The sequence below is a fragment of the Phasianus colchicus genome, chromosome 2 (genome assembly GCF_987193195.1).
Source record: "Phasianus colchicus chromosome 2, bPhaCol1.hap1.1, whole genome shotgun sequence".
Lineage (NCBI taxonomy): Eukaryota > Metazoa > Chordata > Aves > Galliformes > Phasianidae > Phasianus > Phasianus colchicus.
Window position 1 is genome coordinate 21,032,531 of NC_143437.1, and position 27,901 is coordinate 21,060,431.

The 27,901-nt window shown below is 41.5% G+C and overlaps 1 protein-coding gene across 4 annotated transcripts; it reads right to left on the bottom strand.

The window, feature by feature from the left end:
• On the bottom strand, window positions 1-27,901 carry SMYD2 (SET and MYND domain containing 2). Of its 4 annotated transcripts, XR_016464012.1 has the most exons (13): window positions 27,619-27,896; window positions 25,026-25,089; window positions 18,918-19,028; window positions 17,283-17,343; window positions 14,652-14,776; window positions 11,164-11,231; window positions 9,415-9,517; window positions 7,087-7,197; window positions 5,151-5,271; window positions 4,198-4,372; window positions 2,759-2,867; window positions 501-661; window positions 1-113 (listed from the first exon to the last, which is right to left on the bottom strand). XR_016464012.1 is itself a non-coding variant. In XM_031595725.2 (12 exons), the coding sequence occupies exons 1-12, from the start codon at window positions 27,798-27,800 to the stop codon at window positions 581-583; spliced, it is 1,311 nt and encodes a 436-aa protein (XP_031451585.1). In that variant the 5' UTR covers window positions 27,801-27,896; the 3' UTR covers window positions 269-580. The 4 variants fall into 4 exon arrangements, 3 of the variants coding, with proteins under 3 accessions (XP_031451585.1, XP_031451604.1, XP_089991178.1); XM_031595725.2 differs by lacking the exon at window positions 1-113 and having other exon boundaries at window positions 269-661; XM_090135052.1 differs by lacking the exons at window positions 1-113; window positions 501-661 and adding an exon at window positions 2,485-2,571 and having other exon boundaries at window positions 27,619-27,901.

Sequence of the window (27,901 nt, forward strand, 5' to 3'; positions counted from 1 at the left end):
CTGCTAGGAGCAGTGATGGACCTGCAGCTGAACTGCTGAGGGAAAGGTGGTGGCTTTCCTATACGACGCACAGAATACATCGGCCCTTTTTCTCCTTTCTCTCAGCTAAGTCACTGCAAGCAGAAATGATTTGTGAAGAGAAATTGGATACTAAGCCACACCAACAATAAAAACCGTGTGGGTTTTGCTCATTAATTGGACAGATTAAAGGAGGCCACTTAGGAAAAAACGTCTAACTATTTGCAGTCATGGAAGTGTACAAATGGAATCGAGAGAGGTCAAGACCACTTTATTTTACACATTAAAATCCTTAAAGAAAAATTGGCCATTTTTGCACGAGCAGTCAAGAGGCATATCCTCTAAGTAATCATGGCTGTTTCCTTCAAAAACAACAACAACAAAAAAAGGCAACTGTAGATTTGTAGAGGCTAGAAACATTTTGCAAACCCTAAGTGTGTTTGTCATTCCAATTATAGGACAGAACTGTGTTCATACTCTACCGCTTTTCAAAGCGCTCCTGAAGGTTTCCATAACAAGGCTTTTTAAATAAAGGTTTGAAGGATTGCATAGATTCAAAGGCTCAGTGGTCCTCTAATTCCTTTTTGATCTCTGAAATGTATGGATGATCTTTCCCGTGTGCTACTTCCATGATGGCAATTGCCTATGAAGAGGGAAAAAAAAAATATTCACACAATTGATTCATATATAACACTAGGCTATAAATACTCTCTTTAGAGGTTTGAAGCAGTCTGACACCTCTAGCTACATTTTGTCCCCTTGTAGTCACAAACCCAGTAGGAAATGAAATGAAATTCAAAACTAAGTAATAAAGGTTTTTACATTCATATAATACTTCTTTCATCTTACAGGATCCCAAAGCACCTTTCAAAATTATATTCCTGAGAAAATTACTTTGAATGCAACCAGCTCCAGGACAGAAAACTGCATGTGGGGTGGGTAATATTCTGGCAGTATACTTAACCAGTATCAGATGGAAGCTCTGTTCCTACCAATTCATCCTTCAGCTGCCAGAGCCACAAGCTAGTGGCTGGGCTAGTGCAGAAGTTGATAAAAGGTATACCAGAGCTGATTCTGTAAACCCTTCCCTGGTTCCAGGGCCACCAACGCTTTAGGAAGGAAGCAGCATTTGAACTGAAAACCAGATCTCTTCAGCTTGAGGCTCTGCTGTGCCAGATTCCCTGCCACTTCACCTACAGATGGCTCTGTTGTTCCTACAATTGAACATTTTGGACAGCCAAACCCAATGCCCTGCAACCTCCTGCCAATATCCCCACTGCACTACAGAGTGGCTTACAGGAGGAAGATTTCCACTTGAGAAAAGGATAGCAGTGCCCCAGACATATGTAAGACGACACAACAGCAGACAGGACTGGAAAAAAGTAAATTTGAAGCATCTGAGAATATTTAAAGACCACAGTGATAAGATGAAGCAAAGAACTGCAGCACCCTGACAGTAACAACATTTAGTCATTTTCCCCTCAGGAAATTCTACGGAATTATCCTCTTCTGTTAGTTAAGTTGATGGGAGCCTTAGGCTCTACTATCTCAGCAGCAGTGAGAAATGACTCCATCCCCCTCCTGCCCCCAAAGAAGTGACAGCCTTCTGGATGAGCTTCTGCAAAGTGACAGAGAACAATGGTTTTGTTTTTCCACTGAATTCTAAACCTCAGGGGCTGGGATAACTTTGGGCAGTCCCTGCAGGCAGCTTTTGGAAATGAGTCATAAGAAAATGTTTGTGTTAGGAAGCTAACGAACTATGCCAACCACCCTACCTACAGCTCCCCCGCTCCCCAGCCTGTGTTCACAGTGGCACCAATCCCAGTTTTAGTCAGAGCTGAAGCACCGCAGTGAAGACCCTGCACATAGCAGGGGGTTGAAACTAGATGATCATTGTGGTCCTTTTCAACCCAGGCCATTTCTCTGATTCTATGAAGAAAAACCTACGCTAATTTTGAATCAGCTGATGGTTACATCTGAGAGTGCATATTCCTGCATCATCCTTCACCATGGCTGTACAGATTTGCTGTTGTTGGCTAAAAAATTGCCAGCATCCAAAAATGTAAAAGAACAAAAAAAAATCCATGACATTCCACACTGAGCTATTATATACTGCAGTAATCACTGATACTTAGGAAACAAAAATAAACACTTGTCCAACGACAATAGGGGAGGACAGTCAAGAAACATGCAACAGAATAGTAAAAAAAATAAAGGAATAAAAACTTAAAGAACAAGGAACAGACTTACAAAAAAGGGTGAAGAAAAATGTAAAATCTAATGCTGTATTTGCCAATTTGAGCATTACTATATGCATTGAATTCCCTTCAGCTATTTAAAAATCAATTGGTTCCAGAACAAATAACCACCAAAAGCATGCCTAGTTTAACTTGGATATAGAAATCACAGGCATCAGTGAAGCACTGTGTGCCTTTCTTAAGAACCGAGCGTTTTTTTCTGTCCTTACCCTGCAAGTAAGGAGAAGCTGAAGTTCTGCTCCAATTGCACTAGCACAGCTCTAGCTCAGTGAAGATGTGTAACAGTGGAAGTCCACTGTGAAAAAATAAGGCTCCTTTTAGTAGAGAAGAGACCCAGAGTGCAACTAAGCCAAAATTCCTGTAACCAAACATCTTAACAAATGCTGCCTTTTCTACCAAGCCAGGCTTACTAACAGAAGAATGTCACGTTCCAATGACTCTATGCCTGAATTTTTATTATTAATGAAGAAATCAGGAAATACCTTCTTCAGAGCTTTATCTCCAGCTGGTCTGTTCTCCAGTGCCATGTACAGTCTCCCTAATTTCAGCCACATGGAGGCAACGTTCAGTGAGTAGGAAGGATAATGCTTACTGCAACGGAGAAAGAAAATAGACTTTATCAAATATGGCAGACCCAGAGCTTCCCTCTGCCCCCTGCTCTGCCTCTCCTGCCCCTGCCCATTTACTGCTCAGCCCCTCTGCTGTACTGCCAAGAGCCAGCGCCAGTTTTTTTCTAGAATGGTGCTGCCTGGCAATTGGGAACTGAACTGAAGCTACCATATGCCTATGAACAGCTGTCAGATGGCAGTGACTTTCTGTCACTGGTTTTCATCTCTCCAGCTACAGAAAATGACTGCATTGTTACCATTTTTCACCCTCTGCAGAAATAACTCTGCTTATCCCATAATGGTCAGTCTTTATTGGAAAGCTGCGGTCCCTCAACAGTGTATGCAGCACTTATCAGCCCCACATTTGCTTCTCACTGAGCTGGCAGAGCCCAGTTCAGCAGAGCTGACCTGGAATGCCAGGCTTGGAGCCAGAAGAGCCGGGCAAGTCCCAGGGAAGATAAATAGTACAGAGTCCCCAGGGAGAAAGCACTGGCTCGTTCTCTGTATCACTGCTCTCTGCCAAGCGATCTGTGACTCGACATTGGCATCTGCTCCAAAGGGAGAGCTCTACTCATGCTCCTCCCAGCTGGCAGGAGAGTCACGGCTCAAAGATGAGAATCTGCTTGGGAGACACACTGGCAGGATCACATGCAGTGTGTAACTGGCTGGCTCTAGAGAATAAGACCACTGCTGTAAAAATACAAACAAAGTATTGGGGAAAATACTAATTGTTTCCTACAGAGGTTATGTGCTGACTTGCTCCACACAGGGCTGCAGTCTGCTCACTCTCCCATGCCCGCAGCTCTAGGGCGGTGTGGAAAGCAGGATCGTGGGGCACCTCTAAGCTCAGCTCCAGCTCCCTCTGCTGCTCAGTGCCAGCTCTGGACCCTGCCCTGCTCCTGCAGTTGCTGCTGAGAGAAGGAGCTGGGAGGGGGTGGGAAGCTGGCACTAACACCCGGCTTCGCCTCCATGACCTTACACAAAAATGGACTGCAGGCACACTTTAAAGCTCTGCTTTAGTGAAGTATTAGGAGAATATTAAAAACAAAAACAGCCAGAATTAGCACAGTACCCATGGTGGGATAAACATATTTGAAACTCAAAGCATGAACTTCAGACTGAAGCTGTGTACTGCAGGCCACATTCTGATAGTAACAAACTGCTGAATGTAAGCACTCCGTTTCAAGCAGTGATGTCACAGGTAGTGCGTTTGTACATTAAGTACTCAGAGAAGAAATCTCTGCCCAAACTTGTCTTAGTTATTCAGATTACTGAACTGGAGCATTAAGGAAAAAAAAAAGTCTCATATTTACCTGTATGGTCTGATAATTTTTTGTCCATAACGCAGCGCACCTTCCCAGTCCTGCACGTACAGACAGACACCCATGGCCTGGTACATCATATGTAACATGTAGACGTTACTGTCTTCAAACACTGCACCCATCTTATCCAGGCTGAGCTCACAGATCTCCAGTAATTCACTGGGAGGTATGTAGAAGTCAAGGAACCCAATGCACAGTTTCTGATCAGACAGCTACCAGATAATGTCTAAATAAATAAATAAATAAATAAATAAATGCCCTAACCTTATTCAGAATGGCTTTGAAAAGTCTTTTTTCTCTCAAGGGGCATCAATGCTTCTGTGTTACTTTGTGAGGTATTCCATGCTCAGAGGCACTGCTCATGAGATTATTCCCCCTCCTACTCAGATTTTCTACAAACGTAACCTTCATATTTAAAAAAGCAACAAAGAAATCTACTTTCCTGAGCCACTGCTGCTCCAGTGATCTGTCAGATTAAGGAGCAATGAGATTCCCTGTGCAGTGGTTACTCAATCAGGTCTGCTTCTGGCCCAGTGCATCTTTCATTTTTGTCCCATCACACCAGTCAGGACAGGTAGGCTCGTGACCACAAGCAATAGCTGCAGCCTCACATGCAGTCCCTCAAAACCAGGAAACATTACTGCATGCTAAAAAACACAACGTTGTGCTCATTCCAGGCTCTGGCTTGTTCTGTGCAGACAGCGTAAGGCGTGCTATTAGAAACTGACAATTGCACAGGAACCAACAAATACAGGGTCCCACAACCCCACACTTGCAAACTGCCTCTTGTCTCCAGGCAGAACTCTCCAGCCATAACAAGGACAGAGGTATGTTTAACTTCTAGAGGTCATAGTACTTCTCCTCCAGGTACTTCTGAAGCAAGTCAGCAAGTAAGCTTTAGGTCGCAGACCAAGCCAGTGGAGACAAGCTGAGACAAAGGATATATTTGTAGTGTTTGGCTCGTCTGAATTCCTCTATCACGTTCCTGGCATATTTGATCATGTCTCGTACCGCCTCTGCTGATGGAGGATCATTCAGCTTGCGGATTTTCAGTTTCTCTTTATCCTGAAGGAAACACAACGGATGTCATGAATGCAGGTTCCAAGCCCTACAAAAAAAAGGTGCATCTGCTGCACAAAATTAATAAAAAAGACACTAATGGAGACTTAAGCTTGTCGAAGAATGTAGAAACAAGGGTAGAATGTTGCACCTGCAATTTTTTCTAAAACTGTGGTTGGGAATCCTAGAATCCTCTGCCTCTCAGTTCATCTGCCATCCTCTACTTACACGAGGTCCCTTCTTTCAAAAGATCCAAGAGCTTTTCGATTTTGTGATGAAAGCAGCTTTACATAGAAAATTTTACTGCTTTTGAGAGATTAGGGATTAAAATATATTTAGCTTTAAGGCTAGAAAAGCCCAAATATCTTAGGCCTTCCACCATGTGATAGCTCAGTGGAAAATGGCATGATATTAAATGAGAAAAGTAGCCTTCACAATTACAAACAAAAATGTATTTCCACACATTTTGTTGTGTGGACAACACAACAGCTTTTTGCTGGACAGCTCCATTTATTCTCATCTTTCTATCTAATTTACTACTTCATGAAGAGTCAGCTGCAATCTGGAGATAATCTTTTACTGTTTAAACCTCACACTGTTGGAGATTTCTTTTAACCTTCATGATATCAACTGCCAGCTAAGAGGGCTACAGAGAAATCTTCCCAGCAGTGAAGGAGGCAGAGTGACAGGTGATTCCATGAGCAGCAAGTTACTAGAAATCACAATGAAATCCTAGCTACTATTAATTCAGTGGCAAAATGATTGCGGTAACTGTGGGAGAAAACACAACTTCAGTCAACAAAATGGCCTCAAATGAGAATACCGAGTAGTATTTGGAAAAAAATTACAAAATACACTATGTAGAGGAAAGGAGATGGCTGTCTGGTCACTTTGGGTAGCAGCTCTTAAATGGACACTTCTGTGAAAATGCAGAGAGGAAATGATCTAGAACTTAAGGATCATGAATTATGCCAGTCAGATCTATCTTGACTAGAATGACAGAATTGCTGCAAGAAGCTTAGTTCTCCTAGGACCTCCACTGAAGGACAATCAACCAATTGGCAGAACAGGAACAGCTGTTGTTGGTGTCTGCTGAGTTCAGCTGCCTTTCCCTCCCATGACAAATGCTTTTGTTCAAAGTAACTAACACCCTGTTTTAAGGAACGCTGTCTGCACATTTGCCTTTGTCCTTTTAAAGGCACCCAGTGATATCTAATGAAGGTAAATCTGACCTGTGACCCAACACTGTCCTGTCAGTGACTTGGACAAAATGATCTTATAGTTGGACTAGATGATCTTATAGGTCGTTTCCAACCTTGTGATTCTATAAGAATGATATGATGCTGTTTGCAGGAAATCCCATTTCACAAATTCTGCTGGGTCCAGCAAAATCATACATGTAGAATTGACAGAGATGTCCAAACCAGGGACTACACAGAACTCTATGCCAGAACAGGACCCCAAAAATGCTCCAACCAAGGCTCACTGAGTCAGAAAACACGCAGTCACAAAACTCAGTTCTTATCTAAATTCTGTTGGCCAGGGAGACACGGCATAATTACCTACTTCTAACAGAGTTTTTGTCTTCACTTTGTAGCTCAACTTTAAATGAGCATCCACCTGGAAATTTTGTGATGTGTCATAATTGAAACGTCAGGAAAGAATGAGTATAAGAAAGTCTTATAGACAGAAAAACAAAAAACAAGCCCTCTCTCTATTACCCTACTTTCCAATATTTAATTAAATCAGATAAAATATCACACCTAGGATAAATGCCCTGACAGTCAGAATCATTTCATGCCAATTTAATCCCATTATTACCTTTTCCTTCATAGTGCACTCCCTGCAATCACAAGTGAAGAAATAGGAGTCTCTTAACCTGTCATTTCTGTCTTCTGTGGGATACAACAGGTCAATATAGCTGGTAAAAACCTAGGCAATAAAAACAGAATAGTCAATGAAAAGCAGTACAAATACACATATTTATTGCTACCAGTTCTGTGGAAATCATATTTAGTATGACTGATCCAATTTGTGAATCCCTGCAGCCATATCAACTGCCTCTCCCCTCACATTCCAAACCTCTCAGAAGCATCGGGAGTTGTCATTTGCGAACACAATCTGACAAAGAAGTGTTTCCTTTCCTATTCAGTATGGAATTTCCCTCACATATTACACTGGCTTAGATCCAGGAGAGGAAGATTCAGGTGTGGATAAGGAAACTAAAACACCATAAATATCAGGCTCCTGTCAAGACTACAAAGAGATGCCGACTTTTCAGAAGTAAAATAATGACTTCAGGTATCCAGCCTGGAATAAATCACAGTGGCCTGGTTTTTGGAGGCTGGAGTCTCAAATTTTTCCTTCTGAAAACTGAGTAAAATTGGGGCAAAGCAGCCACTGGTAGCTTTAGAAACTCAGGAGAAGACCTTCAGATCTCTGAAAAGAAGGCCCAGTGCTCCAGTTCTAGGGGGATGAACATCAAATTTACTTCAGTGGCAACACCTAAAGAAAACCTACTTTTGATCATTTTAAAAGCCTTTCACATGCACTGTTCTAAGGTTTTCCTTTATTTCAGTGGTCACCGGATAAGAAACCCTTCTACTAGCTTTCGTGTTGTTTTTTAAAGGACGTCTCCCTCAAGAAGTAAGCCATAGGCGGTGCAGATGATAACTTTGCAGACCAAGAAAGACTTTTAGTTTCATTTCTTCATTTTCAGTTATTTCAAAGTGAAATGCATGTGTAATTTGATGTTACAAACGCTCCCAATCTTCCTCTGTGATCTCACAGCTTCTCCCACACTCCTCTCCTCCCTTCCAAGCATGCAAAACACAGGAACAGCATTTACAGCAACCACTTAAATTTCTGATGCAATGCCTATATTGAATCTGAAGGTGGAGACACAGGCCATAAGAATGTGCTGGGACCAAACAAAATCACTGGTCCACTTCTATAAAATTCTCAAATGTCAGAAGAGAGACTGCACAAAAGCAGTGAGATCCTATAGAACCAATGCAGCTTCAAAAACACAGTTTAACCAAAAGAAGATGTTAGCAAGGTAGAATGCTCCTTACTTTCCCCTCTCATTGCTTCCCCCAAATGCCTGAGACTCCATGGGAAAATTCTAAAACAGATTATTCTGTCCATTACCACAGTGCATCTGTAGTGACTGCCAACACCACAGTGAGATCATAATTAACAGCACACTGAGAAGTTGCTCACCTGCATTACCCCTGTCCCAGCAACTGAAGTCACTCAGTTCATAATGGTGAACAGCTGCAATCCAGGAAAACCATCCCTATCTCCTTCTCCAAAATTAGTATTACATACTTCAGAAATCAGCTGGAGTTGTCAAAATCAAATCTGAACTTGTTTTGATAACCATTAACCTTGAAGACTAAATTAACATTAGCAAATGACCCACAATGAACCTCCACGCAAACTCCATCTCCAGAGTATTTTCATCCCATGTAGATACATGAACAATTTTCCCAAGTCTGCCTAATTTACATGTTCTTAATTTTAAAATTAAAAAAATAATATTAATTTTATTAAAGTAAAAATAAGCTCTGCAGCTGAAGATTTGCTGCCAAGTTCATTACTTGACTGAGAAAGTTTACCAGGGCCTTAGTTTATCCATCACTGTTCAGCTTTGCTCCAACTAAAAACATATTCTAGTTCTTTTGTGATTACACAGTTAAACTCAGCTGAGTGATATGACTGGATAGAGCATCCACAATACATGGGACTGAAACAGAAGTTAGAGAACTTATCTGTTCCCATTTACCTTGTTTATTCTGGCTTCACTTCCATTACTGTTATACTGGGAACTATTACAGCAGTAATAATTTTCTTTGATCTTGGAATTTCAAAGCACCAGCCAAACATCAGCAAACTAAGCCTCCTTTTACAGATGGATAAACTGAGATGGAGGCCAGCAGACGTGCAGTGACTGATGCAGGTGCCCATCCCTTGTTTTAACACAAAATAGGATACTGCCTCCTAGAATCACTTCAGTCCTCCTGCATCACCCTAAAACTACATCTCAGGCTTCTCTGAGAAACAAGAGATCCTTCCCCCCTTATTATTAAACTGTCATCTAATTGGAACAAAGACTGAAAGTGGGATACATTCAAACAGTACCCCTACCTCTTCTCCAGGCTCAATCTCTTTCACAGCTCTGACTTCTGCCAGTGTCCCTTTGTAAGTTACGATCACATTTGGGCAACAGCTATGGTTCATCAGTGCAACACTGTAAAAGCAGAAAAGTGAACATTTTTTCCTCTCCACCAAAAGCAACAGGCAAAAAGTTAAGCAACGCTTCATAAAACAAACAAGCCTGAAAAGAGTGAGTCAGTCTTCCTCTACAAGCTGTTCTTAGTGAGGCTTAATATGAAGGTAACCTGGGGAAAATCTGTTGTGTTGTTATTTATCCTATCAATATGGAAAATGGCCATTTTAACTGATCACTGCAATTTTAAAAACTTATTACAGCCAGACTAGGCAAGTTATTATTTTCCTATTCTTACGTGCAACGGTACAGCTGAGGGGGTATTTGCACACCTTAACTACCAACAACCTATTTAGCTATCTGTAAAAAACAGACCATTTTCCTCTGAAAAGAAAGAAAGAGAAACCCACTTAGCTACAAGGAAACAAGAAAATACAGATCAATGTTAAAATTTTATCTCACTTCTGTGCAAACATAAACAGCTTCCATGATTAAAGTGGGAAGAAGGAGATCTCTGTTTGATATACCAGCACACAAGTTACACAAAAAAGCTCAAGACTGCTACTGAAAAATACTTTCCTCTCTTACCAAGCTAGGAAGTGCAATTTGCTGCTTATTTAAGATAAAATGTTTAATTTTAATTCTTTCTCTTCAGAGCTATTGAAATAATAATCATGTCTTTTCTTAGTGGCTCAGATGCTGAGCATTTACAAAAAAAGAATGGTGTTGCACTTGATTCCAAATAATCCTGGTTTCATATTCTTCTCTTCCCACCATGACTCTGTTCCTGGCCAAGATTTCATGGCCTCCAGGGATAAGAAATAAACAGTCTAGCCCTCCTGAAGCATGGACCTGTATACAGCAAATCAAACCCTTCTCTAACGGGGCACCAGGACATTTGAAATTGCTTTGACATAATTACTACTAATCCACACCTCACAGGGAAGTTGATATGAGTAGAGCTGATAGCACTTGCAGTGTGGAGTTTGCAAAGAACAGAGACAGAATGGGAAGTACAGACTTAAAGGGAAAAAATTTACACAGCCTCACAGAGAGCTGTACCTCCCAGTCCACAAACTGCAGTTAATGACTAACATCTGCAGTTTGTTTGTAAAGCTGAGGAGGTTGTACATATTTTTTCCCACTGCTAAAGCAACATAAAGCATGGCAGTTTATAAAACATCTGAGGAGGCTGAAAGAAGTTATGAAAGAGATTTATGGTTTGCAAAGGAACAAAGGTAGAAGGGATATTTTTTTGCTAACATCAGGTGAAGCATTATATCCAGGCAATGCAGAAACCTGTGGATAAAGCAAGTCACTTACAAATCCTTTTCATTTAGCTTTGATCATTACTTGATGTCCCTGTCCAGAACCTGCTAGCCAAGTAAGTCTGTCTCCTACCAACCTTTGTATAGTTCACAGACAGAACTACAGGACTTCAAAACAGATTCCAAGTACAATTTTACCAAGTTTACTAGATTTATAAGAGAACTGCTGCAAATCACTGGCAGATTGTATTAGTTAACATATTTTAAACACGACAAATTAATACTAACTCTATGATTTAATTTCTTTCAATACAGGCCTACTTCTAAACATGCGTAAGAACCTTTGTTTGTTTTTAAATAAGTTGTTTTTATTTTTTTTTAATATTAAACTTAACCTACTCAGGAAATATGGCTGATCCCAAATGAGAGAGTTCTTCATCTTCAATCGTGAAACCATTGCAGTTAACCTAAGAAAAAAGAGAAAGAGATTAACTCACATTCTGGTCAACTTATATCACATTCTCATTCTTAAAAGTTAACAGCTGCCATTTGCTTACAGTTTTCTTTACATCTCAGCAGTATTCATGGAGAAACTACATGACATCTCAAAAAGTGAAGTGAGGACAAAATCCATATCCAAAGGAAAAGTGCAGGACTACAAAGAACTGTCATTCCAATACTTGTGTCTGCTCAGGACACAACACCTAAGGGATTACACCTCAAAATGCCAATCAAGAGAAACGAGGCTTGAAAAAAGCACCACAAAGAGTGTCCAACAAAGCAGACCACTGCAAACATCATGTGTAATAATGACAGGGCAAGGAGATCTCAATTGGCCACTGCCAACAATGGGCTGAAGTAGAACTATGCATGCAAGGAACATTGCAGGAATGAGCAGCAGCAAACTCAGCCAGGCTGGGGCACTGCAGAGCTTTGAAGGAGCATGTATTACTGAGATCTGGCACAACGAGGATGTCATCTGGTCAAAGGCTGCACGTATGAGCTACAGCTGAAGCAGATATGAAGAACATAGGGATAGAGACAGGCTGGAACCTCATATAGGCATAGAAGAGGACAGAAAAAGAACAGAATGCTTGAGAAAGCATAATAGTAATTTAATCAGAGAAGAAAAAGCTTATTCACATTATTTCTTATAGGTTCAAACAGGTTTTAAAACCTTCCCCTGTTTTGTTCTCACTAAGCTCAAAGGAATGTTTCCAGACTTTCAACTCTGTCTGACTTAAGTGACCTAGCTGTACCTCAAACGAATACCTTATTCCATTTTTACTACAAGTCACATACATGCCAGCCCAGAGAAGCCTAGCCATACTCTCTAGCCTCTCCCCCTAAAATCCTTAAAATCCTCACGCCAGAAGCGCCAGAAAAACACTAAAAGAACTACTGTCACATAATGAAGTCCAGCTGAAGCTATAATGGGCACAAGATCATTCAATCAAGTACAGTGTAAGTACGTGTCCTGGAAGGGCAGGAGGTGACAACAAACACTACTAACTGTAATGCCCACAGGTTGGAATGCAGCTTGGACTGGATTTTAGAAATGCACAAATGGTTTCCAAAGCCACCCCTCAGTTATGAATTGTTCAGGATGAGTTCACAGCTAAGTGTCTTGCATCTCTGATTCACTTACCAGTATTTTTGGTAAATTTATTTGTTCTTTATTTCTCTGTTTTAGCAAGTTAGCATCCAAAGGCTCCCTGATGAGCAATAGCCAACATATGAGCATACCTGAACCAAAACCAAAATGTAATTGCTGAATACAAAAGCAATAGAAGAGAAAGATTATATCAACAGCAAGTAAGAACATAAGGCTACAAAGGCTGACATAGAGAACAGCTTGATGGATCTGAATCATAGGAAAATATTTAAAAATATGTAGTGAGTTATCATCAATTCCCCTGCACCACGCCAGAGACAACCCACTTCTTGAATGCATCATACCACAAATGACACACGAGGAGCAAATAGGAGGGATGAGATAGCACTGTTTTCTCCAGAGGAATGCATGACTAAAAAAGGAAACATGGAGCGAGTAAAGAGACTTGAGCAAGAAAAGGAGACACCAAAGTTGTTCCCAATGGTGGAACAGAGAAGGTGCAAAGTAAGGCACAGGAAAGGATGCGACACTAGAACTTGAAAGAAGAGAGAAACCGAAGAGTACAATGAGATGAGACTAAGCAGGTAGAGTGATAGTCTCAAGAGTTATGCTCCAGAGGGACAAAAGAGAGTAGAACAACACCAGCAGCTGGGGAAGAGAGCGTTGAAGGACTAAGATGCTTTGAACAAAACTCTTGGTTCCACTCTGAAAGATAATTATGCCTTATCTGAGTTGGTAAGGAGCAACACCAGACCAAGCTCCAGAAAGCAAGGAGTCAGAGTAGTGCCAAACGCTGCCCTGAGCTACAGGGAGAAAGAATGAATGGAGAAGCAAAGTAAAAACGCAAAGCCAGAGAAACTACTGAAGCAAAACAAAGGGACAGCACCATATCCAAACTGCTGCTTTTAGCTCAGGTTAACTAATCGTTAGAAAATATATTTGTATATATCAAGTACAGACCGACCTCTGATTTTTCCAGAATGATGCATAATGGAGCCAAAACCTCAAAAAGTTGTATCCTGTTAAACACCCTTCTGGAACTTCCAGATGATCTTTGGAGATTTCAGTTAAAAAAATATCAGTGTCTACAGTTGGAGATAATTGTCTTACAATTAAGATGAACTCATTTGACACCTACAGGTGATATTAGGCACCCAGAGGGGAGATTGGATAGAATACCAATTCTAGGAGTCAGCAGTTCACAGTAGTCACCTGAAGTATCCAGGAAAGGACATGAAGAATAACTTACTTTATACAAAATAACTTAATCTTTGGGGGATTCTAGCTACATTCCAGTAAAACTATACAGAAACAATCCAAGAAACTGGATGCACAGATTTCTTTAAAGTATCCCTCCAACAAACATAAATTGTCAAGTCTTTAAAATAGAAAAACTTTTTACTGAACAGAAATGTAAAGTTTGGAACAACTGAATGAAAAACAGATGCCACACACGCTGAGCATTCCTCTACAATGTAACAGTGCCTGTATTAAGGCAATAGTAACAGTGTCTCCTTACTCAGATACACAACTTTATCTCCTTCCTGATACACAACTGGCTGTATGAAGAGGGTGGCACCATTTCAGCTTTCAATGCAGCAGTCAACATTTATTCATAGCTCAAAATTAAACTTTTTACTCGGAAGTTTAAAACTAGCTTATTTTGAAGTACAGGAGAAAAAGAAGAAAAAAAAAAGATAAGGGTTCTTTCAGCATTCCATTTCTGCATTTTTTCACCCATGACAACACATTTGATGTGTATGAAAACCAGGTGAGAGAAGAGAGGTGACATAGTTAGAACTTTTCTAACAGGAGATCCTGCCTTGCCTTCATCTCTCCAGATGACTAAACTAATTGATTGCATTTAAAAGGCATAGGTCAGATAAAATATCAGGCTGCTCTTTCCTATTCTCTGCTGTTGAGATCCTTTGAAGGCAAGTAGCTTTCTTTGTATGTCCACCAACAGCTGCACTATGCTTGGCCCAAGGCCTAACTTGGACAGGGACTATTATAAGCTGTTTCCCATTTTCTTCAGTGTTTGAGAAGCACTTCACAAAAAATCTGAAGAATCTCTCCCTCACTACTGAAATGGATCGTGTCCAGCCACTTCTGGCCAAGGAAGTGCATCTTTGCCATCAAGCATACTCAGCTCTCCCCACGATAAGCAAAGAGCTATCACTTCCATTACCACTAAGATTTTGTCCCTTTTACAAAGGCTGAACTCCTCCTACAGTACCATCCACCTAAGCAGACTACATTCTAGCCAACTTACTTGTGCAAAGAGAACTACAAGAGCAGCATTGTCAGGGTACTCCATGTGCTTTGAATAAAAGTGATGAAGAGCAGCAATGTCGTTCTGAATCAGCTCTCTCTTTTCATTGTCTAGTTTGTCAAGGTCTGTGGACAAAGAATACATTCCATTTCAGTAAGAGGAACACTCCCCAGTGAACTTCAGTTAGGCTTAAGTTAAACAAGCCTGGACTTAAACAGAAACCACTCACAGAACAGCCACTTGGAAGTAGCACAAGAAGCATCTGTTCTCCACAATATTTCTTCTGCCAAGGCCACACTTTTACTACAAGAACATGCAGGATTAAAAATCACTTTCTAAACATCTTCATATCGAGTGGTAAATGGACAAAAAATTATTGGGAAAAGGGTTGCACTGTTATTAGGCATTTGTTAGCCCTAGCAAGCAGACAAGCCATCTCTCTAGAAGTGTATCTACTGTAGCTAACTGTCCTCAGCTGTTTAAGATGACCTTATGAGCTACCTGGTTCTGTCTACTGTAGTACAAAATCCTTTTAGATAACACATTTCCTAAAATATGCTTTACAGAGTGTAAGTCCCTCATACAGACCTAATCTTCATCAATATGAACTGGTTGGATAAGGAATGCTACTTATTTTTGCTCTCAAAATACATGGTCTTTCCTAGCAGAACCCTAACTACTTGCAGCCATGTGTGACAGTGACTTCACAAAGTCTGATGTTAACACTGGGGCTAGTCACCAGGGCTCCCTTTGCAGTTAGAGAAGCATAATACAAGGGTGCCTGGGAAGGCAACACACTTTGACCTACTGCAGGGACCTGCTTTGGCATGCAGCAGCACCTAGGAACACCCACATCTCTGGGAGCTACAGGGCAATTCACAGAGGTGCATTTCATCTGCTGGTACATGAGGATAACAGGAGATGGCAGGAACATCAGGTGAAGTGTCCTGGCCTCACCTGCCAACTGTACTCCTCTCAGGGTTTGCTCAGAGATGTACCCTCAGGCCCCTGACAAGTTGTAGCCGGAGCTGTGGCCCATAGGACTTTTAGGTGCCTGATCCACGCAAACTGAGCCAGATCACTGACACTATACTCTTGGTTCTTTCCCTCCTTTAGGCCCTTTCAGTCTCAGGAGCAGAATTCTGCAAAGTTTTTCCTAATTCTCTTTCTCACTGCAGCAATGCCATCTGCTCTTTCCTGTTCTAAGAGAGAGACAGCAACTCATCGGTTTCCCCTCTACAAAATAACAATAGAGAAAAACATTCTGAAAAAGGTTGCACAACAATGGAAGAAGCATTTGTCAGAGCAATGTGAATGACAGGAGAGTCACAAAAATATTGGGAGAAATGAAATGCAATAATTTGATGATAATTAGGACAAGCCAGAAATAGATTTTCAACTTTGAGCTAAAAATCAGGTGCCTTTTCCTCTCCTGTGTAAGTTGTTACAAAGAGCAAGGCTACTGCTGAGAATGATGAAGGTGTGGTAAGAGGAGAAACAACAAGACAGAAATAGTAAGAGGGAATCTTACTACCAAAAAAGAAACAAAACAAGGGCTCCTAGAGGACCAGGGAGACATTGCAACTGGAAAAAAAAAAAAAGCATCTGCCTTTCAGCTCCCAAATTAATACATTATTGAACACATATTGCAAATGGAAGAATGTACAGAAATTATTCCAGCACTTATCCGTCTTCCTTGACCTCAAACTTATAACCTACCTGCAAAAATTAGCCTTGCCTTACAAAAGGTCAAACGTTGGCATTTTTCCCCTTTACTTCCCTAATTGTCCAAAGAGCTGTGATAGCTTTCATCCAGGAAGTAAATTAAATCCTAATTCTGCCGGTTTTGGTTACCTTGCTACCTCAACTTCTAGCAGTGGCTGCATTTATTCAGCATTTTATAAAGGGCTTTGGAAACTATCAGTGAGAAATGTGAATATATAAACCTATTGTCTCCTTGTATATTGCCTCTAGCACCAAGAAAGAGAAATGACAGACCAGTGGAAATGCCAGGACAGATATTAGTCCCCTAGTTGCTCAATTTCTAACTCTGCCTCACAGGATGTAAAAAGTAGCCTTGCAGTTAAACGCAAGCCATTGCCTCATATCCTTCCTCAGATTATTTTGGAGCATTTAGGACATGGAATTTCAACACAATCACATATAACATGTCAGATTTGACTGGCAGTGACAGATAGTGAAGCACAGTCCAGAGGGTTCTGCAATTAGCCCCTTAGTCACTGTCACCATCAAGCAACTGTGCTGTCTCTGATTTTATGCCTTCTGGTAACAAATACCAGCTATTTTAATTTTACAACATTACAATTCTCAAAAGACAGTAGAGTACCAGAAAAGACATGAGATGGATGTATGCTACATCATTAATTCTGTCTAGGTTTTCACCCTTGTTTCACAACCCTACAAGCAACCAGAAAAAAGAGAAGGAAAAAAAAAAAAAAAAGAAAGAAGAAATAATAGCACTAGACTTTCAAAATGCTAGGAACCATGGTTCTCTCTGTTTATTCCTTCTTCAAAAAGAAAAAAAACAAAAAGCCAGATGCTCCAAAAAATGTTGATGGAGGGGAGCAAGGCGTAAAGCAAACACAAACAACTGCCCTGTTCTTTACTTACGCGATTCAAATTCTTTCACAGCAAGCAGCTTCTCTGACTGTGTTCTTTCAGGGTGAATTTTCTAGCAATAAGGGGGAAAAAAGCAACAAGAAGAAAATATTTTAGCGTTTCTAAGTAGGCTGTTTTTTCTATGCTGTTATAAGCTGGGGACTCTCACCTGTAAATCAAACAAATCCATGCATATGAAATTTTTATAAAAGTCAAACAGCAATGAGTTAAATTGACTGTGCTTAGTTAAACCACAGAAATATTTTCTTTGCACCAAATTAGGCAGCCAAAGATCAACTTTTATCAAATTTATATACATAAACTGAACGGTATTTTAAATATGTCATTTGCTTTGTTCTAGACACTCAGAAAGCTGCTAACAATAGCAAGCAGGCAGGAGACAGGCTTTGCTTTGAGGAAAGTGAATAAACTGACTGTTGACAGAGTTCAAAAGCAATGCTCCATTGTTGGCCTAAGGCCACTTCTTTGTAATCTTGGCCATTAAATATGGCTTTGCAGGTGGCCCAGCAGCTGAGGTTCAGGGACCATGGTTTGCATATTTAGCTTTTATATGACATGGAGGGTTCTCCCCCCTCCTCGTAAGCAATAAAAGCACAAATTTATTCCAATGACTTTTTGTCATTAAACATCCGATTTTGTTTGTGGATCAGCACCAAACCGTACTTTAATTAAGTCACACACACATACATTCACACACACAGCAACTACAGCAGCTACCTTCCCAGCGGGCCACCAAAATCCTCGCTCCATACAGTATCCAGGTTGCCCTTGCCACATAAGCAAACCTCAATCACACAAATATGCTTCAAAGAGGATTTGTTTTTGCAGAGTTTAGAGCTCTGAAAGAAACACAGTGTAATAACCTTTCCTGTCTCTGTTAGCACGTGCGTTGTCATCAGTTTCCATATGGTAAGGAACACTGAAACGTGGTTGACGTTGCAGTCTTACATCCTTACTACTGACATTCCTTTTCACCAAAGATCAAGGTTCTTTCAATCTCTGTTTATCACCAGCTAACTCCAGTAATCGTAAACATCAATATGTGAGTACCCGAGAGGTGTTCTTGACTCACAAATGCACTGGGCAGTGCTACACAGTTATAGCTGAAAAACAGTACAGCAGGTAACTGCTTCATGAAGATGTCAGTGCCTGCAGGCAGATGACACTATAAGCATTCCTCAGAATTTAACCATACATATCAGGTCTCATTCTTTTTTCTCGAACAATAGCATAGGCATGGTGCTAGCCCACATATGTGACGACGAGTTCAAATCTACCAGAACAGACTCTGAAACACTGTGTACATTTTCAGTCTTATTGGTAAACTTCTCCAGACTCCATTCAACACTATCTGAGCCACAAGATACAGCTGCTTAAAGACTCACTATAATTTTACTGTCTTCCCCTAAGTCTTCAGCTAGACTACCACGATGGTGCTGACACTACTACAGAGGTTTGATGATCCATTCATTCAGCTATTCATGCACTGTATTACACCCATCTGTTCACAGGAAGCCAGATTGCCTGTGCTTTGCTGGGACAGTTACTGTAGGTCAATTTTCACTTTCCTGTCCTCCCTGGCACACAGAGTAGGAACATACCTCCCAAGTCCAGTTTTCTGCTCACCTGTTTGGCAAGGATCCTCGCTGTTAGCCTCACCGTCTCCGAGGGATTCCAGTTCTGCCCAAAAGCACACATGGCGGAACATTCCAGCTTATGCATTGGCCAGTCTTCCTTCTGCAAGTGTAGAAAAATATTTTTAAAAATTAGCCGTGAAGACAAACTGATGAAAATGAGGATACAACAAGTCCAGGCAGATCCTGGAGGTCAAGTGAAATGTGTTTCCTTTAAAAAAATAAGATGACTCTCACTAATTCTGAACAAAAGCTTGAGTCACATTGGAGGGCTGCAGCTATCCTGCTTTTTTAAAACAAATTCACAAGGGATAAGTTAAGGTCAGAACATCTTCATTTATTCAGTGGAAAAAAAAAAGAACTAAATGGTGAAGAAGTAAACAGACAGCATGATTTATAAACCACAAGTTCTTATTGTTCAGATGAAGCACGTGAGGACAGAGTAGGTCTAAGCTTGATGGCTTTATTGGGTTCATTTCCATTTAATACCTTGGCCCCTCATTATGACATGACCCTGGTGTAATCAGGAGTAATGTCTGAAGTCAATGGATTCACAATCACCAAGAATATATGTAAGGTCAGAACCAGGCTTGCTGAAGAGAATCATCAGATTTTTTCCTTAAATGTTTTGTGGGATAAGACTAGGCAACAAAAACACACTAATAAAGGCAAATACATCTTAGTGTAGAACATACAGCATACTCCTGGGGGACATACAATGAAACCAGGGAGGGATGGCACAAGCTACTGGCTTTTTGCAGTCTACAGGCTCCTTCAAACCAACAGAAACTTTCAAAGATTAGCACAGAATCAGATTAACGCAGTGCAATGGCATAAAGAACATGGCATGGGCTGTTCCCAAACTACACCACACTTCATTTCTTTCATCAGGTGTGGAAATATTCTTCTATATTCATGCAATGCACAATTATTTATTTACATATCTCCTCCCAGACACATGTATAGTGTGTTAGAACAGCCCTGTAGTCCTCTGCCTACATAGAGAGCACCCATTTTTGTTTTTAGACCAGATTTAAACTAGTGGAAAACAGCAGCTGAAGAAAGAAACCACAACAAACATATACTTGACTAAAAGTGAAAACTTTAAAAGCTTCTTGCAGTCTCCAGTAAACTTGTAATCTCCCTTCACTGTGACCTGCACAGTGTCAGAGACATTGTGTTAGCCCACTTAGTCATTCAGAAAAAATAAAAAAAAAAAACAAATCAATAGCCCATCAGAGAGGCTGAGTGGCAGAAGCAGAAGAAAGACTGGATTTCACTCCAAAACACAGATATTAAGATATTTGAGGCATCCTAGGTTATCTAAAACACTCACGTGCAAGCAGGAGAACTACAGGAAGATTAATTTATTAGGGGAAGTAATAGCCAGAAGCCACTTACGATAACCCAAAAAGTGCAGAGCAGTGTATCCTGCCTTGGCTGTCCCACTTACATGAAGGTTATGTAGATCAAAACAAAAGCTGATACCTCTAATTCCAGAGCTGGTCCACCAAAACATTCTTCCACTGAAATGTGTAATTTAATTGCCCTGAATGTGTGGAGTTTTCAGAATTCATTGTATTAGGACAAGAAGGTGAATGCCTGCCCTAGCCTCACGTAGAACTTCAAACCATACGACACTGCAAGAGGATTCAACCCCTCACAAGGTCAGCTTCAATGTCCTTCATACCTCAATATGTTCCCCACCTCAAAAAAAGAAACAAACCAATAAGAGCATGCAGGCTCCCTGAAATAAGCTCAAGTGTGGCTGCTCTAAGAGGACATGGCCATACAGACCAGGCAAACTAAAATAGGATATTACACCCTAATCATGTCATGTGAAATTACACTCTCAACTCTCCTACAGCTGTCACACTATGAAGTGCATCCCCCCTAGAGGCTTACTTCCTATGTGTGCCCCAAGACCTCTCTCTGGAAAATTCCTGATTCCCAGTGGATTCCTAAACAAAGACTAATACTACAAAGATGTACAAAGTTGGGACCTTATCTCACACCCCTTCTTTTCTTGCATACTCATGCTTCAGACTTGTTTCTGGGGTGCAGGAAGCAAAGAAACAAAGCCTAGAGTTTTGTATGGCAGCATTCATACACGCTGGGTAAATAAACAAGATAATACCTGATAAAACAAAAATCAAATGCAAAATCACATGCATGTCTCAAAGCAGTGTTTTTAAAAATCCGTTTGTTCTCTTTATTCTTTACACACTGCTAATTAAAATCTTTCCCCAGGCAGAATCATACTGGGTTATATGAACTAGTAGGGAGGTTAAAGGGACAAGATATGGCTGAATAGTGTGAAATGAGATAAAAGCCTGGAATACTACAAGAAGAGAGAGCACTGATGACTGAGTAATATCTGGGATGGAAACACTGGGACAGCAGTTTCCCCTGCGATCTCAGCAGGACTGTATTTTGCATTCTTCTCCATGCTTTTTTTCTAAGCAGTTTGAATTATAACAGGTAGCATTGTTCTAGCTGAATCCCTGATGTTACATTAATAATATTTTCTTCCTATTTTCCTTACATTCACAGTACTTTTCCCTTCATTTAGGAGTGCGCGACAACATTTTTGGAACGGAAGTTCTTTAAAGCTCGTTCTTTTCACATCAAAGCATGGAAATGGTCTTCTCCATCAAGTCCTTCAAAGTGGTTTCACTGTCCAGGACACTGACATATAGCTCAGCATTAAAAAAAATAAATACACCTCATACCCAGAATAAGACTCAAACCCAGAAAAGCATCCTGGCATTTGGAATCATAGAATCATTAATGTTGGAAAAGACCGCTAAGATCATCAACTCCAACCACAACTCCACCACCACCATGCCCACTAACCACGTCCAAACTTCCTTTCTTTCAAACTCAGGATTTCTCTGCAAGATGTAAACCTTGTTATATTTCACTTGGTCAAAACAAAACACAAACAGTAGACAGAAGTGTTTGACAAACCATCAAAAGGGAAAAGCCCACTTTTTCTGTCCCAATTATGCTCAAATATTACTCAAGTCTCTAACTGAACTCCAGTGAAGCATCTTCTGATGCCTGGCATTATCCAGTAAAGTTCTCAGACACAGCCCTTCATCAAGCAGCAAAAGCAAGAACTTCACACATCCTTCACTACTATAGTTTACTGAACGCTGAGCCAGAGAGGGTATTGGACTTCCATGAGATAACATTCAAATGCTGACAAGAGACATTTCTCAAAGAGATAACACAGAAAGTTTTTCAGCAGGGGAACAGACTCTTCCAAAGGCAGGCTTAAACAGGGTCTTGTAGCACCAGATTCTTCTTGCACAAAACTGTTACAGCAAGAATTTCCTATTTCTTCTACCACTTAGAAGCAAGGAAGATTGGACAATTTCTGCAAGGTCCCACTTGAAACACATCTGCTTGATGCTAACTCCAGATCTACAACTAAAAATATGTTTCCCTGATTCTAGAAATACCAACTACAACACTCTTTAGCATGACATGTCAAGAATAACCCCTAAATATTTTGCATAAAATATATTTCAAATATGGAAAGTCCTGACAAAAACATCTCCTTCTGCACTTTGGCTAGCTGATCTCCACTCTGTCTGGGATAAATAATAGCTCTGTGTAGTAACAGGAAGAGGAGCTCTAGTAGCTAGTTCAAGTTCACTGGTTCCACAATTGCACCCACATAACCCCCTTAAAATATTTCCCTTTAGAGCATTTCAGCAGCTAATTTCTGAGGAGAAAAGATAAGCACAGGTCTCCTGCTGTTTGACTAAAATTATTATAATTTAAGAAGTCAAGACCTGAACAGCTGCAGATGGGGTCTGAAAGCCACTACTATAATAACAGGCCTGTGCTTTGAGGAGCCAACAGCAAAGAGCAGAATTGGTACAAATCAGCTGCAACTCTCAAGCCCTTTTTAAAGGGGAACTGGATTAGGGGCTGGGAAAGGAAAGCAAGACCAAATAAATCAAAAGACACATATGGGAACTGTATGTATGGGAACTGCTGAATCATGGCCTGAACCTCTGATTGATAATCTGAGGCAAGCAATGAGTCAGCCACGGAGCACAGGTGAAGGTAATTCACCTGTGCTGCTGGAAGGGCTGGAGCCTGGCTCCACCTCTCCTAGACCCCATTTAAGTGCTGACTACCAGTAGGAAAGGATCTCTTTTTGGAGATCCCTCCTTTGGAGTTTTGCAGCAAGCACAGGATATGAGTAAGCATTCTATCTATTCTCTTTTGTATAATAATCTGTTTAGCTAAACTCTCTGGTATATTCCATAATTATAACATCTGTACATTCACTGATTACACACTGTAGCAGGCCCAGTATGAGAACATATGGAGGCCTAAAAAAATTAGTCTCTACAACACTGTAAAACTTTGTCTCCCACTCACACCTCAGCACTACCTTTCCCTGGTGGTTAGGGCAAAGGCATTATACTGCCATGCAGTGCTTGGCCTGTACGTCAATCACCTGTCACATGGCAGGAGATGTACCCTGTCACCAACTGTATGGTCTTCAGCAAGTTAGTGCATATTTTTGCACCTACACTCTATTTCCAACAACAGAAATGCCACAGAGAATGCTCAGATACTTCATGCATTAAATGCTTGGGAAATGTTCTAAGCACCTCAAAGCAAGGCTGCTATACAGCTTAACAGAGCAGCCCAAAAGATGCTTCCAAGAAAATCCATGCAATGTCAGTAACTTTGCTTTCAAGAACCACCTTATTCTGACAGGAAAAAAAAAAAAAGTTGCTGAATTGCTGAGAAGTGCTTTTGAACAAGACAGGGTTGAAGATACATTGTAGACTGTGCATCACATACAGTCAGGGAGATTGGTTTCTAGACAATACTACACCTGAAGGTAACTTTGCAAGAATGTCAAAGAATTCAGCAACGCTGATAAATTTCCTAAATTTCCTAAAAGCACTTGCTGTTTTTCCTGGCACAAAGTGGGAGATTTCCAACTTTAGTAAGCCTTGCAATGACAGTTATAAGCTATATAAACCATTGTGAACTTCATAAAGAAAGACTAGAAACTCAGAATCTCAGATAAAAAGTGCTAAGCAACCAACAAATTGCTTTGTTCAGGTATTTCCTTTCCTCATGTAGTTAAGGGTTTATTAAGAAATAATGACATGTAGAAGCACTTCTTCCAAATAAGCATTTCTCATCAATGAATCCTGGGTTTTCACAACACTGTCATTAAAACTCTTTCAGACTTCTCTCAAAGGCTTTAAAGATGCTTATACAGCATTTTATTTCTTCCCAGTGCAACTGCTATCAGTGTCTCAATATTCTCTCAACTATTGAAAACATCATTGAAAAATTAAATCTTTTAAGCATTTTGAGTCCAACTGCCAAGCCAAAAGCCATGCAATTCATCCACAATTCTCTAAGACGTTGTAGGAAAGCTGAAAGCCAGTGGAAGCAACAGAAGGAGAGCTAGAGGAGGACAGGCTTAAGTTTGCCACTAGCCCAGTAGGAGAGTAAGATGCATGCTTGAAATAAAAGCACCTTAGATACTAGATTTGGGATTTTTTAAAGTTTTTTTTTAAAGATGCCTATTCCAATATTGAGATGAAAACTGTAACTAAAACTGCATGCAAATGTTTTGGATGCCTTCATACTGCTCTACTTTGTGTAACTTGGTTATATTCTATTTTGGGAGGCTTTAAAAGAACAATAGTATATAAAGAAAAAAAAAAAAGAAAAGAAAGAAAAGCACTTAAAATAGTTTTTTAATGATTTAATTTTTTCCTTAGACACAAACTCTCCTAACAGTTGAGTGAGATAATGTCAATCTATCTGGTTTGTGCTCTAAAAAAGAAGTAATACAGACATAATTAGTGGGCTGACAGGCAGCTCTAATCAAAGTCTCAGTGGTACCAAGCCCTGGAGCTACAGATCTTGAAAGACTCGTGCAGACCATGTCCAAATCCTGTAATTGTTCAATGCATGATTTCATGGTCAGCATCTGTGGGATGCTGAAATTGACTGGGCTACCATTAACCACAGTTAAAATTAGAGGCTATCAATGACAAACAATAAATGGATGTGAGCATCCCCCACACATACTGCATTACCGTACCTGACATTCCACATTGCAGTAAAAGGCCTGCTTACATCTTCCACACTTGGACAGTCCTTCTTTCCTTTAAAAGAAAACAGACAGTTATTCTATTCTTTAAAGCTCAACAAAATACAAATGTATCCTTTATCACTAATAGGCATGATTCTCTTACTGGGGGCTAATCTAGTAACCCCGCAGCTCATCTGAGAAGAGTGTTGTACAGCATTTCATATTTCCTCAGAACACTGTAAGTACAGCTTGAACCCCGACTTCAGAAGGCAGATGCTATTCTGATTTGTTTAGAGTTTGAAAAGGAAGTTTTTCTTAACAACCATTATTATGCAAAAGCACTCTGTTGTCCTAAATTACAGGGTTTGGGAATGTTTTATTCTATGCTGCTTGACAGACAATTTTATTTTTTGGCACTACAAGCTGCATGCTGATTGCTAACTTCTTGCTTTCAGAACTTCCCTGTTGCTCCATATACTACAGAAGCCTTTTGCTTCTGCTCTTGCAGTTCCATTGCTTCTCTGTCTGCTTCAGAAAGCACAATCACTGTTTTGTGAGTAATCACCTCCCAGTACCAAATTACTAAATACTCTTCCACTCCTGTCACCACACAGCCTCTTTCTGTCCTGCTGTCCAGCATCTGTTGGACAGCTGTGCATCCAAAGGTTACCTAAGGCTTGCGCTCCCTGTTTAATTTGTGTATATCCCACACTGAGGGATCTGGCAAAATGAAGACCCTTTTCTGCTTTAAGGTGCGTGTGTTGTAGCAGGTCCTATCACCAATACAGCATGTGTTACTCCACGTGACACTTTGGTGACAGCAATAGGGATCTCTCAGTGGTACCAAATGCTTTAAAATGCCTACACGCTTTCCCCAGTACAAGTCGCAACAAAATTTGTCTAGAAGTGTGGTAATAATTATAAGATGTACACTGGAATAAAACAAGAGTGAGTGTCCACACAGAACACAACAATGAAGGGCATTTTGCAGAGGTCTCTGGTACTGGGGATCCATAAGGCCTTGAGAGTGTCAACATCCCCTGATTGTTCTTACAAAGCTGACGGTGAAACACGAGTGTGTCAGGCTACCAACAGCATTCTGCTTGCTGACAGCACGCCCCTGAGTACAGCTGCATATTTAAAGTAACAAATATCACCAGATGCAAATGTGTCTTTCTAGTCTCATTTTTATGATGGCACGCCTAAGTTTCTCTTACTAAGACTTTACGTACAACCTTCCTAACACTGCAGTTTAAGCAAATATAGTTGCAAATCAAGCCCTTTTTTGTAGTATGTACTACTTTTGTTTCTAGTTCAGTGTTGCTGAAATGGGGAGTACATGCAAAATGTTTTCTGAGAAATGGCAGATCCAGGTACTTCAGTGAGATTTTTCTTCTTCTACTGGAACCCCATCACTCTGATGTGAAGTAGCTTTTGGTCTGCTGTTTGGTAACTACTATGGCACATTCAGTGTATTTCCCTTGATCACTGTGCAGAACTCCATAGCAGAAGGCAGCATGGAGAAAAAGCAGCATGTAAATAGGCTGTTCCTGCTGATTGTTAGAAGCTATTCTATGAGAGAGACACAAATATTTTTAGGTCGCTATTATCACTGCAATATTACTTGATGACAACAGAGAATGGAAAGTATCCCAGAGAGGCTGCAGAGCCTCCTTCTCTGGAGATATACAAGACCCGCCTGGATGCCTTCCTGTGTAACCTACTCTGGGGAGCTTGCTTTGGCAGGGGAGTTGAACTGGATGATCTCCAGATGCCCTTCCCAACCCCTATGATTCTGTGACCCCATACAGAGAGAAATCTGGGTGTGATAGGCAGTCAGATTCTTCAACAGAAGGCAATTTATGGTTAAGCACAAGAAAAAACAAACAAACAAATGCACACACAAAACTCCAGGGATGATAACTTTCTAATAATAACTCTAAAGTGCCTCAGCAGCCTCGCAGAGAGGCAGGAGGGCAGCTGGCACGCAACAGGGGGGCTGGACTCGATGATCGGCACAAGTCCCTTCCAGCTCCTATGATGCTGTGATTCTGCAACTGCCAGAGCGATGAGCCGTGGGATGCCGGGCACGGCGCCTGTGGTCAGGGTGTGCGGCTCTGGAAACGCCCTGTGGAAGGAGCCCTGCTCGTGCTTCCTCACAGCACAGGAAGACCAAGGCTTTGGTTGAAGAAGTATCCAGGCAGGCCACGTGCACCACGGAAACGCAACGTAGCTGTCTGCTAACCACAGGCCCTTCCTCCCCCGTCACATCCTCATGAAAACGGGTGAATACTTCAGCACTACAAACCGACAGGGACGCAATTAAACCTCTCGCAAGAAGCCACGCGCGCATCTAAGCGACCGCAAGAACGGTCGAACCTTTTTCCCCTAGATTTCCTGGGCTCTCAAGCGAGGAAACCCACTTCCATTCCGCAACCTGCCCCGCAGCCGACGAGCGCACGGTGCAGGCAGCTCTCCCGACGCAGCGCTGCCCGCGGGGCTCCTCCCGCAGCCGCCGCTCGCGGGCCCACACCCACCGCGCAGCCCCGCCGCCGGACCCCGGCTCCCAGCCCCCGCTCCCCGGCCCGGCCCGCAGCGCTACCTGGCGAAGCAGCCGTCGCAGTGGCCGCCGCGCTCGCTGACGGTCAGCACGGCGGTGTAGGCCGGGCAGCTGAAGAGCAGCTCTCCCACGGCGTAGCGCCTCAGAGCCCGCAGGCCCCGGCCCTTGCCGGGACTGGCGAACCTCTCCAGGCCGCCGGGCTGCGGCGCCGCCTCCGAGCGCATCCCTCCGCAGGCGAAGGGGCGACGCCGGCGGGGCCCCGGGTTCGCCTACAGGGCCCGGCCCGCCTAACACCGGCAGCGGGCGCCGGGGGAGCGCCTCCTCC